Source organism: Perissodus microlepis, chromosome 1, assembly GCF_051167445.1.
Source record: "Perissodus microlepis isolate ML-2025 ecotype Zambia chromosome 1, ASM5116744v1, whole genome shotgun sequence".
NCBI lineage: Eukaryota > Metazoa > Chordata > Actinopteri > Cichliformes > Cichlidae > Perissodus > Perissodus microlepis.
Window position 1 is genome coordinate 18597026 of NC_140461.1, and position 15180 is coordinate 18612205.

The following is a 15180-nucleotide window of genomic DNA, read 5'->3' on the forward strand; positions in this document are numbered from 1 at the left end:
TTCTTAGCACCTTGCTATTCAGCCATCTCTTCTCTTTAACCTAAATATGCATTCAGTTATCCACAGTTGTGGAAGTTTATACACATACATACACTTGTGCGTATTTATATCCTTGTGGGGACATCTCATTGACATAATGCTTTCCCTAGCCACTTACCCTAACCATCAAAAATGAATGCCTAACCCTGACCCTTACCCTAAACCTAACCATAACCCAATTGTAACCTTGACTCTAAAATCACATTTTGAGTCTCAAAAATGCTTTCGAGGGCTGTCAGTCCCCACAAGTATAGTAAATTCCAATTTTTGGTCCCCACAAAGATGTTAATACCCATACACACACATACACACACACATATCATGAGCATGAAAGTCCTGGTAATTTAGGGATTTGATTTCTCTGAACTGTTCATTTTCCAGGGTGGAATAACTGTGCATCATACATCTTTAATTATTTAAAACACAAGAATTAGATGCAAAAGTTTAAATTTGTTTGGGATTTTCTCTAATCCATACAGGGATCCATACATGGGAATATCCCTTAGCAAGTTGCACCTCAACCCGATGCTTTTGGCATAATTCTGACTGGATATGTGACCAGTCTTGGCAAAGTTTGGTTTGACTAAGGGACATTTAATTAAATGTTGTGGAGGGTGTATATTTTTGATCCTACAGAGACTGAATCAATTTTGGATTTTTTTTCTAAACTCCTTAAAAGTCTCAAATTACCATGACATTCATGGCCATGGTCTACTAAAACATGTAAATATAAACTCAGTTACATACAGATGAACTGTTAGTATACTTGCAAAATGTATTATATGCATTATTGAAAAAAACTAATTTTTTTTCAATGATGTATATACATTTTTTTGTTTAAAAAAAATACTTTTTTGTTTAAAATTATTAAATAAAAAATTAAATGGTTAAAATACAAAATGTATGAGAAAAAAAATATACATACTCTGAGATTAAAGAGAAATCCTTACAAAGAAAAGAAACTAGCGTAATTTTTTTTCATGCTATAAGGTTTTACAACAAGAGGGAAAAACCTCTGTGGTGGATGACCTAATCAAGTTAAACTGTACTTTGCAATGGGATTCTTAAAAAAGGAAATACTTGAGATTTTAGAAGTCTGAAGATTAATTTGTCACAAATGGGCTAAAGTTAGAAGAAAAGAAAACCCTGATTTGAATGAACTGGACGTCACGGCCCATCTGCTCATTAACATGGACATGTGCTGGAATCCTTGATGTGATGAAATTGACTAAATCTTACAAATAGAACCAGTATGGAGTTTGATATCCAAAATGAAAGTAAACAAACAAACTTTTTTAATATCTAATTTCCCTTCTCTCCCTCGCTCCAAAATTAGTTTTTCTTTAACCCACAACAGGCCACAGATTACATCACAGTTTCCTTTTTTTGCAGAGCCCTGGTTTAGATACCGTACCAGATACATGCTTGCGTGGAGGAAGCTTGGGGTTGCTACTGGGTGTGTGGACACTGCAGACCTTGATGAAGCCAACCATTAGCATGATGAGAGCAACACCCATCAACAGCACTGCCCACCAGTAGGCCTGAATGACACAGAATGTAATAAAGAATATTTAAGCACAGACAAGAATCACTAAAAATATTAGCTATGTGTGTTTGTCACCATGTTGACAAATCTTTGTCACTATATACACTCCCACACTGAGACACTCACCACTATCCAGTCTGCAATACTGTTATAGAAATCAGGATTAAAGATGGCTTTCTTTAGCCTTGCAAGAGGCCCGTCTGCATCCACCAGGCGACACTTATTGAACACATCGCAGTATCCCTTGAAGTCATTGCAGGGTGAGCCAGGCTGCAGCGTCACCACTTTCCCACTGAAATACTGGGCCAATCTCTGTGACCCTGTGCTGCTGCAGGTGCTAGGATTCGCTGAGGGTAGAAAAAAAAGTAAGTGACATCTGTATTACCAAGAAAATGTTTTAATCGTAAAGATGTTCTCATGACTAAAAGCAAACATTAAAACCAACAGTCACTTATGCTATACGTCAGATAATTCTAGTTTTAAATGACTATACTTTGTTCACATGGCAAAATATGCACTATCAGACACTCACTTTTCTCCTGGCAGCACACATGGCACAGGTCAGTTGCCTCATCCTTGCCATCCTCCTTAGCACAGCTACATACCTCCAGATTGTGCTTTGCACAAACAGAACCAGTGCAGGCCTATTTCAAAAAACAAAAACTTTAACTTATGATACAAACTCACAAAGCGGGAAAACAAGACACGAAGCCGATTATATGAGCATACCCCATTGATGCAAACTTGTGTATCTTTATGACAAAAGGTGAAATTCTCCTTTGGCTGTGAGGCAGGACATAGAGCAGTATTTCCACCACACGTGCCCTCATTGGCACACTCAGAATCTGGTCTGCACACCTCATTATTGGTCTTGAAAGTACATTCTGCTGTGCAACATGGGCCTTGGCTGGGACTGCGTAAAAACAATGAAAACCATGCAACCAAAAGTCAAACAAATGCTGCCCTGTTCACAGCTGTGTTCTGTGCTCACTAATACCACAATCAACAGTTCATCACAAAATCTTACCTGCAGATTTTGCCGGGTCTAAGTTTGCACTTTTCGCCATCCCCTGAATCTGCACTAAAGCAACAGTTGTCTTTACACTGGTCTTGGTAGCCACAGTCACACTGCTCTCCCTCTTCCACCAGACCATTACCACAGATAGGATGGCCAGACTCTGTACACACAGAAACAACAGACTGAAAGAGCATCTCTCTCTCTCTCTCTCTCTCACACACACACACACACAACAGATAACAAAATCCTTTTATTTATTTTATCACATAAGAGAATTTACCGACAAAACAGCTATCTCTTTTCTTTTGTAGAACAGCGGTTATATTCCCGATGCTGCAGCTTGAGAACTTGTTATTGTTGAGCCTGTCCCCTGATGTGGCTCTGGCATACATAATGTAGTTCCCTCTCTCCTTTTGTCCTTGCTCCTTAGACTCTCCAGGGGTGCATACGCTACCAGAGTCATGCTGTGAAATAGTAGGCAAGCAAAAGAGAAACAGCAGAGCTCTGAGAAAGTTCCACAGAATAAATACAGCTTGGCAAGAGAAAGTAGGCTACTGGCAAAGGCCGGGATTTAAATAATAGTACTTACAGGTGAGCCAAAGTTGTGTCCGACCTCATGAGCGAAGGTGATGTGTGACACCTTGGGGGGGACATGTGAGCCATAGTTCTGCACTGTGATGATACCAGTGTTTAGAGACTTTATCCTTCCATCTGAGTATTTTCTGCTCTTCTCACAAATTCCCCCGGAGCTTCCTGCGGTAAAAACAAAGGGTGCGATGCATTAACAGGTTAAACACAGCCAGGATTTATTTGAATTTGCTTGCTAGACAAAACCTAAAAGTCCAGTTGGAGATAATGTGTATCTCAACAGTGGTTATCAACGTTCTGTTGAACTGGGCCTTCTGAGCATGTTTAGAAGCCCATCATAATTCTTAATCTGTACAAAATGACCCATATGAGTTCTGCCTACTCCAGTCAGAAACACTTTAATGATGATGATGATAAAACAGTGCTAAATATGTAAAGAGAATAGAAAACAACATTAAAATGCAATCCTGTTGTAAATAAGACACAAAATTAATGCTGCAGAAAATAATTAAACTGGGAATTCAGTCCACAGAGCAATAAAATAAACATTTCATTTTAAGTTATTTTAAAGCCAAATGCGCTCTCACTGCTGCAGTTTATTTTTAATGTGACAGCTCTGAAATTTTAAAGTGTATATATTTAAATATTACATTTCATTATCCCATAGCCTAATAAAGGAAACGTGGAAATCACAGATCAAAGTGAAAATTATTTTACTTTTAAACAGGAATTCTTAGTATGCGTTCTGTGTTTTAGCAGCTGCAATTCCAGCAGTGTCAAAGGCGACTCAGCAGCAGATTAGAATCAAGCAAAAACAACATTTTTATATTTTCTGCATCACCAACCGAATACACACATGAATGCAACAGTCTGTGCTGCTGTTACTTTACATCTGGGCTTCATTCCTGATGTTGGTATGGTTTGACAGCTTGCACATATGAAAGGTATTCGCCCAGCAAAGAATACGAGTTAAAACGTGCTACAAATAAAACATTACGTGAAAACGTGGCAACTAAAACAGTGAATCTAACCTGCTCAAAAGCAGGTTGTGTGTTCAGCAACAGTTACCACATAACAGTGACTTAGCCACCTGTGTGGGTGACAAAACCTTACTTTTAGCTCACTAACCCATTGTACACCCCTCTGGTTCAATATGGACAACAAAATACACACATACATACAGACACACAGTAGCAGGGCATGGAGATGCTGGTAGTTTCAGCAAGCGTAACTGCTCCACAGTTAATCGAAAAGAAGTCATGAAAATCAGTGAACCATAAACTACAGTAATTAACAGATGGAGAACGTTTTATTTGTATACCGGTTTAACCAATAAACAATAAAGTCTTATAAGGGTTGTCCAATAAATTAAGGAACTTGTTTTCAATGTTTTAAAAAGGGAGAACAATAATCTGAAACAGGATGAATCGTCTGTAAGTCTAAGACCCTGAATACATCTAAACCCCTGAAGTTTCTTTGCTTTATTTGTCTGTTAAATTATCTAAAATAAAAATTTGTTTTGGATATATTGGGTGTCACGCTTAACAAGAAGCACTCTCCCAGTCGTGCTGCAATTCCCAATATCCAGAAATTCAGAGTTTAGGAGACCGCTTCCAGCTACATAGAAACATGAGACCACGTCAAGCAATAACGTGTCCATTCTGTGTAAAGTGACCATGAGACTGACTGCACATCGCACTCTTTACCTGTGCAAATGTGTAAACCCTGCACTGAAGCCACCCATGACAACTAGTCACATGAACTCACACATTAGCTGTGCTTCACCAGTGGGCCTGAAAGCCTTTTTTAGACTTCCTTTGTTCAATCAATCACCACAAAGCTCACTGCAACCAATCTATTCTCCATGTCTTTTATTCAATCAATTCTTTCAGCTTACAGTTTTGCTAATACGCCAGGATTGATCGCCTGGGTTTGTAGCGGTATACTTCATGTTGAAATGGTATCCAAGCTAATTCAAAAGGAGAGGAAAGAAGCACCAAACACAACAATCAATTACAAATGTGAGGGAAAAGCCAGTCTATATGAGCAATCTGTGGGAAGACCACAGCATGAAATCCAACAGGAAAGAGAGGCTGCTGGCATACTTTGCACTTCAAGAGCAACAGTTTTTCTCACATACATAAATATAAAGAAATTAGGATATTTCTTAATACAAATGGCCATCTGTGCAGATTCTTGTGGTCTCAAAGCATTGCCAGAATATAAACACATTTACTCTGGGTCCTCTGATTACCACAGGAAAAAAAGAAATACTGGCAGTGTCCAGTGGTACCTATCAGCCTCATAGCAGATGCACCTACGGTATAAATTTCAAAATCCTATGTCCCCTCATTCCTGATTTCACAAAATTTTCTGAAAACTTGACCTCTGACCTAACAGCTGAAATCAGTGAGATTATAACTTTTCCAAGATTTTTAGTCGATGCACATATGGTATCAGTTTGAAACTCCTACATCTCTTCATTCTCGAGTTACCGTATTCACAAACTTAGGTGTCCATGTCTCCCCACCTGGTTGCCAGCACGCCAAGCAGGGTGACACTTTTTATGGCTGATGCGGTAGCACTATTCAAACTACTAAAACTGAGATCTGGTTTCTTGAACCAAAGTGATCTTAAAAAATAAAATGATCAGACTAATAAAAATTTTTCTATAATGTGTAGTATGGATAACTGGCATGATAGCAAATATGATTATAGAAGTAATGTGAAGGTGTGTTACAAAACACCCAAACACTTTAAATGCTTCTGAGCAACACAGGGAGTCACTACCAGAGCTCTGTGTGTGTGTCTGGTACCAACCTGAGGGAGCCCCAACCCACGCCAAGCCAAGCACGCCATCATCAAAGTCCCTGTCAGTAAAGACGTAGGCCAGGCAGTACTGATCGTGGTTCTGTTCAGAGTTGAGCTCCAAAAACTTCTCCACTCCGATGTTGGCAAAGCGAAAAGGATTGCTGGGGTCCTTTTCTTCAGTTGTGGTATTGATCTGTGAGAAAGAGTTAAACAATCAAAAGGAAAAGTAGGAAAACAAAACTATCCTAATGAAGGAGATTAGTTTAGAATGATCCCGGGCAAGTAGACAGATCACTTCCACTTTTAATATCAGCAGGTTGATTTAGTTGTTATTAATAATGACAAATGAGGTCTGGTATTAGATGAAAAATCAAATGAACTACTTCTAGCATATTAAATAATGGTAAACAAACATAATAATGTAACACTTTATGTAATTTAGGACTATAAATGGTGGCTGGCCTGAAGTTTGAGACCCTAAATGTCAAGATGAAACTCACCCTGACTCTTTTCACCATGAAGCTGATGTTACGTATGCCCTGGAAGTCCGTGCCCTGGTAAATGGTGTCAATAGCCTTTACGTGGCTGGAGATCTGCAGGGAGTGCAAGATTTTAGATTAGCAGTAACACAGGTACAACAGTGAAAAAAAGCAGTGAATTATTAGGTTTAAAATAAAATAAAAAATAAAAAATAAGATTACCAAATCTCTGCAGCTCCTCATCTCTGCTACAGGTTACTGGCTAAATTCCCAGCTACTAGAATAATGCTACATTCAACACACCACATAAGTAGGCATTTGTTTTCAGCCTATGAATGTTAGATGCCAAGTTTGACTTTGTGGTCAGCTATGAAAAAAGCTAAAACATTAAGAATGAATGGATTAAGGATTACGAACTTCTGTCCAGCTAAACTTATTAAAAGTATAAGTTACGAATTAGGAAATTAAAATCTGATGTCAGGATGTAGCAGCAGCAAGTTAGCCCAAAAATCCGACTCCACAGAAATGTTTTGATTTGGTAATCCAGCATGAAGTCACTGGGAGGCAGCAGCTAAAACAAGGGAAGGGGTGTGAGCTAATGCTAATCAGCAAATAAGCAAAACAGGCTTTTTTAAATAAAAAAAGAAAGAAAAGAAAACAAAGATTTCACATACTGCATTTCCTCATACCTGAGCAAGGACAGCCTCTTTTGAGCCGTAGCGTTTGAAGAAGAAATGGTCAGTCTGGATGTAGAGCTGACAGGTGTTTTTTTCTTTACCCGTCGCCCTCTTCTTTCTCAAAATGACAGGAGTATCTTTAGATTCCTCATCTTCCAACATACGTGTCACATCCTGGACAGAAAACGTTACGTTATGCTTGTTATCGATAGCATAGTTCAATGGCGTCTGGGGAAATAAGCACATTTCCGGTTTTGAAAACAATCCAACATTTTTATCCCCTAAAAAATTCTGGGCTAAAAAGTTTATACTGCCATTTTAAGTAAGGTCAAACACTTCCACCTTGCTGTTAACAAACAGTGTATGGTAAGGTGGAAAAAAGCTCATGTAATATCACGAGTCTTGTCTGCCTGTGTTTATCTGTTCTTGTTCTCTTGTTCTTAATGACACTTACTCTGGCTGGCTCTTCTGCTGATGCCTGGTACTTCTTCATCCTCTCAAACACAGAGTGGTCTGCGCAGCCACCCTCTGAACCATACTTATGAGGGTAATCTGTCAGACAGAAGGAGAGAAAAATTTTCTTGAGTGCCTTTCACCATATCCATTCAGTTATCTTCATCAGTCATTTATATCTTTATTTTAACATTCAGTACAAGAAGAGAAAGGCCCTGACTCCACTAGTTAAAAATCTGTGCAACTAGGCCTCTTTTCTCATTTATTAACAAAATCAAGGCAAAAAAATTGTTATGACCTGGCTCAAAAGCCACAAAATAAAGCAGAGACTGACAGAGTTTGCAGGAACATTTGGTTTCATTTTAAATTGCTTTGTAATCTGTGGGCTCTTTCACACCAATAGTTTGTTTACTCTGTTTTGAATCAGTTGATGAGTTTGAAAACTTGCAGCCTTTCCCCCTGGTTTGGTTTGTTTTCACATGGAGAAAACTTGAAGAAAACCAATTTGTGTCACTACAAGCCACCCAAACACGGGGAGAACATGCAAACTTCACAGAGAAAGGCCAAGTGGGAAGCAAACCCAGGATTGTCTTGCTGTGAGGCAACATGCCTGACCACTGTTCCACCGTGCTGCCCAGGTGTTAAGCAAAACCAATAGACCACCACTGTAAGGAAATTAGGGCCTGCTCAAGTTCAATACAAAATTCAAACAAACTAATCATGTTACAGCAATGGAAAAGAAATTCTTGCATATTTACAATCACGGGCTCCACTGATCATATCTAAAAATTGAAAATCTCTGTTTTCATATGAACAAAATACACTACGCTTCGCTAAGACTACAAGCAGATCCAGAGTTCAACACTGAGTGAAGCCTTGTGAATGTTGGATTTCAATGTTTCTGCATATTACTAATGACACCATAACAGATAATGGTGTCATAAACAATAACACTGACTTCAGAAACATGTTTCCTAAATGAAAACAGGTCCGTCGTCTCCTCTTTTAACTCACTGAAATGACCAAATACACTGTGTGCAATGTGCTTTTGAATTTTTTTCAAAGAAAGTCGTCTTTGTCCTCACAGTGAATGGTGTCTCATTGAACTGCTAATCAAAAGGCTTTTGCAGTTTGGACAGGAGTAAAAAGCTTAAGAGAAAGGCCAAATCAGAAGCAAAGGCTCCTCTGAGTCTTAAAAAATAAATAAATAAAAAGAATCAGCCTTCTCCACCAATTTCACTGATACCTGAATAAAAAACTGTACAGAAACTTCACACAAAAAATCCCCCAGTTTGTTGTGAGCAGTTTTACTGCTGGGTACTATCCACGTACGGTTCACAGTCCTCTGAAAACCACAACGTCAATGAGACAGCACAAGATCCATCACAATTCACAGGTTATTGCCCATAAAACAACATGCGTGACCTTGAGCTTGAGCACAGTCCTGATGAAGTCTCACTGGGTGATCACTGTGTGCAGCTTTCACTAAAACATGACTGACACCGTGCAAGCAGCAGGAATTCTTGGGAAAATGAAAAATTCCTTGTAAGGTGACAAATATGACCCTCATCTAAAGCAAAGCCTTGGTGAAGATCGATTAGCTGATCACTGTTTATAAGTTTGCTTAAATTCTGTACAAATCTATAGGAAGAGCAGCAATTCCTATGAATTGTGGGCAGACAGACAAGGGCAACTGGGCAGACAGATGCCTCCTCGTGACATTAGACCTTCAAGGTTCATAAAAATGTCACCTAATTATCTCAAAACAAGGGGCATACATTCCGACTACCTTAAAATTGTTCAGAGAAGTTTTAAAAATATGTCTGATAAATACATATTTGAGTTTTAAAAATCACGGTACACAGCCAGAAACAACGTCTTGTTTTATCTTTACAACCCAGTGCAGATGTTAGCATAGACTACGTGCAGCAGAAGTGTTTTAATGAAAAACACACTTCCACACAAGTTGATGTGCTACTTCACTCTTGATTAGCAATGATGAGTAGGGAAGTAGAAAATTTAAAAGGGCAAATAAGAGTTGATTATAGTTGCAACACTAAGGGAAGAAGGATGAATTAATGAAAGCACCACATAAACAATGTCAGTTCCACTTGATGTTTCTTAGGAAATTTAAGAAGTCATAAACTCCACTGTGGAAACTGTGACAAAACCTTTTCTTTGATTACCCTCATAAAGAGTAAAGTTAGCACTTCATTAAAGTGTGGCAGTTATCCCACTGAGGGTAGTTTTCTTACATAGTTCCCAGCACTTCTCTTACCACTGAATTTCACCATTGACCACAAACTCGGGCTGAAAGCAAACATCAACTTCTTTGTCAAACTGACCTAAACTTCATGTTCAGGATGAACAATGAGGAAAGCTAGGTCTCCAGCTTTGGTCCAAAGACCACAAACAGTTTTCAGCAGGAGAAAAGTGGCACATCAGGGGAGAAGTGCGACAAGGAGCAACTTCCTCTCTTACTATGACATTCACAGAAGCTGTGAGATTTGAATTAGAGCCCCAGGGTCACACGATAAATACTGAGCTCTACTGTAATGCCCTGGGAAACTGACTGTAAACCTAACATGTGGTACATGTTATTGTCTGCCTGCTCATCTACCTTTGCTGTGCTAAAAATGGCAGAGATGTATCACGTCTCAAATGCAAACCTGAGGCGGTCAGAGATTTCCAGGGAAGGCTCTTGCAATGTTTCGAGTGGTTTCTCGCTAAGAGGAGACGGCCCTGACGGGGATAACAGCTATTATTTTTTTTGTTTTTTAAATAAGTGCACTTGCTGAACTTTTATATTGTAGCATTTGTTGGTTTAATTTTTCCAATATGCTTCTTCTATCTCATTAGTGACAGAATTTCATGCTCCTGCTGTTAGAACATGAATTCAACAAATCATTAGGCACAGTCTGAGACTCTAAATCCATATTTCCTAAATTTCCTTCAGCAGATTCAGAGTATATACCAGTGTATGTGTTTAGACGTGTGTTTGTGTGCTAGTCTAAAGCCACCACAGGGTTCATATCAGATTCCCTGCCATGCTGCTGAATGCACCCCCGGTCAGGGAGCACTTGCATACATTTGTGCGACAAGTAGAAATGCAGAATGTCATTTAGTACACACAAAGACCGTGAGTGTAGCAGCCAACTCAACACAGAGCTTTTGGGCCGGAATTTAACCTTACAGTTAGCGCACTGCATGCCTGTTGCCATATGAAAGATCCTTCATACTAAATTTGTAAGTCTCAAGTTACTGAATTGCATTTTGACTCACGCACTGTGCACATGTTTTTTCAACTTGGTTGAAGTCAACCTCAAAATAATTTCAGATTTGCTCATCTTCATCGAAAACACTGAGAAACTTGCAGTGTCCTGGTTCTATAGCTCTGTAGCCTGACAAAAGCAGTGAATGTAAGCCATTTACATTCTCCGATCCAGTTTTCAATAGATACCGAAAACCCTGTCCATGACTCAGGATGCTGAACAATATCCTATTACTACTACTACTACTCTGTCCTTCACTCAGTTTTAAGCTCATAAACTAAACTATTAAATATGACGTTCAAGTACCAATTTAGTCTCAATGTATAATAACAATGTTATTTGGACAGCATAGATATCAATCACAGCTGTACATATTCGGATCAAATGTCAATTATTTAAATGTATTATCAGCAGGCAAGACAGTCTCACATTTCAAAACAGCTGGTGTGCTACGAAAATGGGCTCATTTATGCAATTTCCCAGCTAAAATTGTGGAGGAGGAAGATAAGCTTGTTACTCTTTAGAGAGCCCCCAATGGTCTAAGGCCCCAAGCGTTTGTCTGGCACGCTGATTCAACAGCTTCTGTTGCGACTGAATAAAAAATAAAATAAAAAAATTCAAATTTCACTTTGTTATTTAAAAAATATAACAGAATTTTCCTTTGTGTATTTAACACTTCTTCACCAAGTTAATGACATTTGCCAGGGGTATAAAAAGAAAGCTTTTCTATAAAGAAATGTTTCAGACTTTGTAAAAAAAAATACCACTTGTCCAACAAGCTTCATGTATTGGTCACTATACTAAACATCAGAACACAAATGTAAATATAGTGCCCACTTACTGATGTCATCTTCATGATAAATGACAGAGTGGAAGGGCACACTCCTGTCCTGTAGGTATCTTTCTGAAGGTTCAACATAGTATGTTCCTTGTTGGGTTTTAATGAAGCCCTCAAATCGCCCATCAACCAAAGAGCCATGTGTCAGTGTGCCCTTTTCTCCTGAAACATATAAGAGGAAGAGGGTCAGCAGATGAAGACAAGTCATTTTTTTGTGTAGCCTAAAGTCGCAAGTAAATTAAAAAAAGACTAACATGCCAAAGTGGACAAATAAACAACCACTCGAACCAAAACTGTTAAAAACGAAAAAACAAAAAACACATGAAAACACAAGCGAGAAGAGGAGAGAGAGAGACGGCGATCAATACAGGGAGTGCAGAATTATTAGGCAAATGAGTATTTTGTCCACATCATCCTCTTCATGCATGTTGTCTTACTCCAAGCTGTGTAGGCTCGAAAGCCTACTACCAATTAAGCATATTAGGTGATGTGCATCGCTGTAATGAGAAGGGGTGTGGTCTAATGACATCAACACCCTATATCAGGTGTGCATAATTATTAGGCAACGTCCTTTCCTTTGGCAAAATGGGTCAAAAGAAGGACTTGACAGGCTCAGAAAAGTCAAAAATAGTGAGATATCTTGCAGAGGGATGCAGCAGTCTCAAAATTGCAAAGCTTCTGAAGCGTGATCATCGAACAATCAAGCGTTTCATTCAAAATAGTCAACAGGGTCGCAAGAAGCGTGTGGAAAAACCAAGGCGCAAAATAACTGCCCATGAACTGAGAAAAGTCAAGCGTGCAGCTGCCAAGATGCCACTTGCCACCAGTTTGGCCATATTTCAGAGCTGCAACATCACTGGAGTGCCCAAAAGCACAAGGTGTGCAATACTCAGAGACATGGCCAAGGTAAGAAAGGCTGAAAGACGACCACCACTGAACAAGACACACAAGCTGAAACGTCAAGACTGGGCCAAGAAATATCTCAAGACTGATTTTTCTAAGGTTTTATGGACTGATGAAATGAGAGTGAGTCTTGATGGGCCAGATGGATGGGCCCGTGGCTGGATTGGTAAAGGGCAGAGAGCTCCAGTCCGACTCAGACGCCAGCAAGGTGGAGGTGGAGTACTGGTTTGGGCTGGTATCATCAAAGATGAGCTTGTGGGGCCTTTTCGGGTTGAGGATGGAGTCAAGCTCAACTCCCAGTCCTACTGCCAGTTTCTGGAAGACACCTTCTTCAAGCAGTGGTACAGGAAGAAGTCTGCATCCTTCAAGAAAAACACGATTTTCATGCAGGACAATGCTCCATCACACGCGTCCAAGTACTCCACAGCGTGGCTGGCAAGAAAGGGTATAAAAGAAGAAAAACTAATGACATGGCCTCCTTGTTCACCTGATCTGAACCCCATTGAGAACCTGTGGTCCATCATCAAATGTGAGATTTACAAGGAGGGAAAACAGTACACCTCTCTGAACAGTGTCTGGGAGGATGTGGTTACTGCTGCACGCAATGTTGATGGTGAACAGATCAAAACACTGACAGAATCCATGGATGGCAGGCTTTTGAGTGTCCTTGCAAAGAAAGGTGGCTATATTGGTCGCTGATTTGTTTTTGTTTTGTTTTTGAATGTTAGAAATGTATATTTGTGAATGTGGAGATGTTATATTGGTTTCACTGGTAAAAATAAATAATTGAAATGGGTATATATTTGTTTTTTGTTAAGTTGCCTAATAATTATGCACAGTAATAGTCACCGGCACACACAGATATCCCCCTAAAATAGCTAAAACTAAAAACAAACTAAAAACTACTTCCAAAAACATTCAGCTTTGATATTAATGACTTTTTTGGGTTCATTGAGAACATGGTTGTTGTTCAATAATAAAATTATTCCTCAAAAATACAACTTGCCTAATAATTCTGCACTCCCTGTATGAGGAATAAAAATGATGATGATGATGATGATGATGATGATGATGATGATGATGATGATGATGATGATGATAGATGAAGAAGGCTTGAACAACCCCAGGTTTCTCTTCAGCACTGTAGCCAGGCTGACAAAGAGTCAGAGCTCTGTTGAGCCAACCATCCCTTTAACGTTAACTAGTAATGACTTCATGAACTTCTTCACAAATAAAATTTTTATCATTAGAGAAAAAATTACCAGTAATCATCCCACAGATGTAATATTATCTACAGCTACTCTTAGTACCATTGATGTTAAGTTAGACTCTTTTTCTCCAATTGATCTTTCTGAGTTAACTTCAATAATTACTTCCTCCAAACCATCAACGTGTCTTTTAGACCCCATTCCTACAAAACTGCTCAAAGAAGTCCTGCCATTGATTAATTCTTCGATCTTAAATATGATCAACCTATCTCTAATAATCGGCTATGTACCACAGGCCTTCAAGCTGGCTGTGGTTAAACCTTTACTCAAAAAGCCATCTCTAGACCCAGCAGTCTTAGCTAATTATAGGCCAATCTCCAACCTTCCTTTCATATCAAAAATCCTTGAAAGAGTAGTTGTCAAACAGCTAACAGATCATCTGCAGAGGAATGGTTTATTTGAAGAGTTTCAGTCAGGTTTCAGAGCTCATCACAGCACAGAAACAGCTTTAGTGAAGGTTACAAATGATCTTCTTATGGCCTCTGACAGTGGACTCATCTCTGTGCTTGTCCTGCTAGTCCTCAGTGCAGCGTTCGATACTGTCGACCATAATATCCTATTAGAGCGATTAGAACATGCTGTAGGTATTACAGGTACTGCACTGCAGTGGTTTGTATCATATCTATCTAATAGACTCCAATTTGTGCATGTAAATGGAGAGTCCTCTTCACACACTGAGGTTAATTATGGAGTTCCACAGGGTTCAGTGCTAGGACCAATTCTGTTTACATTATACATGCTTCCCTTAGGCAGCATCATTAGAAGACATAGCATACATTTTCACTGCTATGCAGATGACACCCAGCTCTATCTGTCCATGAAGCCAGATAACACACACCAATTAGTTAAACTGCAGGAATGTCTTAAAGACATAAAGACCTGGATGGCCGCTAACTTTCTGCTTCTTAATTCAGATAAAACTGAGGTTATTGTACTCGGCCCTGAAAATCTTAGAAATATGGTATCTAACCAGATTCATACTCTGGATGGCATTACCTTGGCCTCCAGTAACACTGTGAGGAACCTTGGAGTCATTTTTGACCAGGACATGTCCTTCAACGCACATATTAAACAAATATGTAAGACTGCTTTCTTCCATTTGCGCAACATCTCTAAAATTAGAAATATCCTGTCTCAGAGTGACGCTGAAAAACTAGTTCATGCATTTATTACTTCCAGGCTGGACTACTGTAATTCATTATTATTAGGATGTCCAAAAAACTCACTGAAAAGCCTTCAGCTAATCCAAAATGCTGCAGCAAGAGTACTGACAGGGACTAGAAGGAGA

At 39.2% G+C, this 15180-nt stretch overlaps 1 protein-coding gene across 1 annotated transcript in view; it reads right to left on the bottom strand.

Moving 5' to 3' along the window:
• adam10a (ADAM metallopeptidase domain 10a) overlaps positions 1–15180 on the bottom strand; it is a 33253-nt gene that overhangs the window by 2750 nt on the left and 15323 nt on the right. Inside the window, exons 4-15 of the mRNA XM_084933411.1 lie at positions 11725–11883; positions 7613–7710; positions 7171–7332; positions 6503–6595; positions 6012–6195; positions 3193–3356; positions 2884–3067; positions 2613–2763; positions 2315–2498; positions 2118–2229; positions 1712–1932; positions 1454–1580 (exon numbers count right to left, since the gene is read on the bottom strand). Coding sequence (XP_084789537.1) covers positions 1454–1580; positions 1712–1932; positions 2118–2229; positions 2315–2498; positions 2613–2763; positions 2884–3067; positions 3193–3356; positions 6012–6195; positions 6503–6595; positions 7171–7332; positions 7613–7710; positions 11725–11883 — 1839 coding nt within the window. The remainder of the gene's footprint in view (positions 1–1453; positions 1581–1711; positions 1933–2117; positions 2230–2314; positions 2499–2612; positions 2764–2883; positions 3068–3192; positions 3357–6011; positions 6196–6502; positions 6596–7170; positions 7333–7612; positions 7711–11724; positions 11884–15180) is intronic.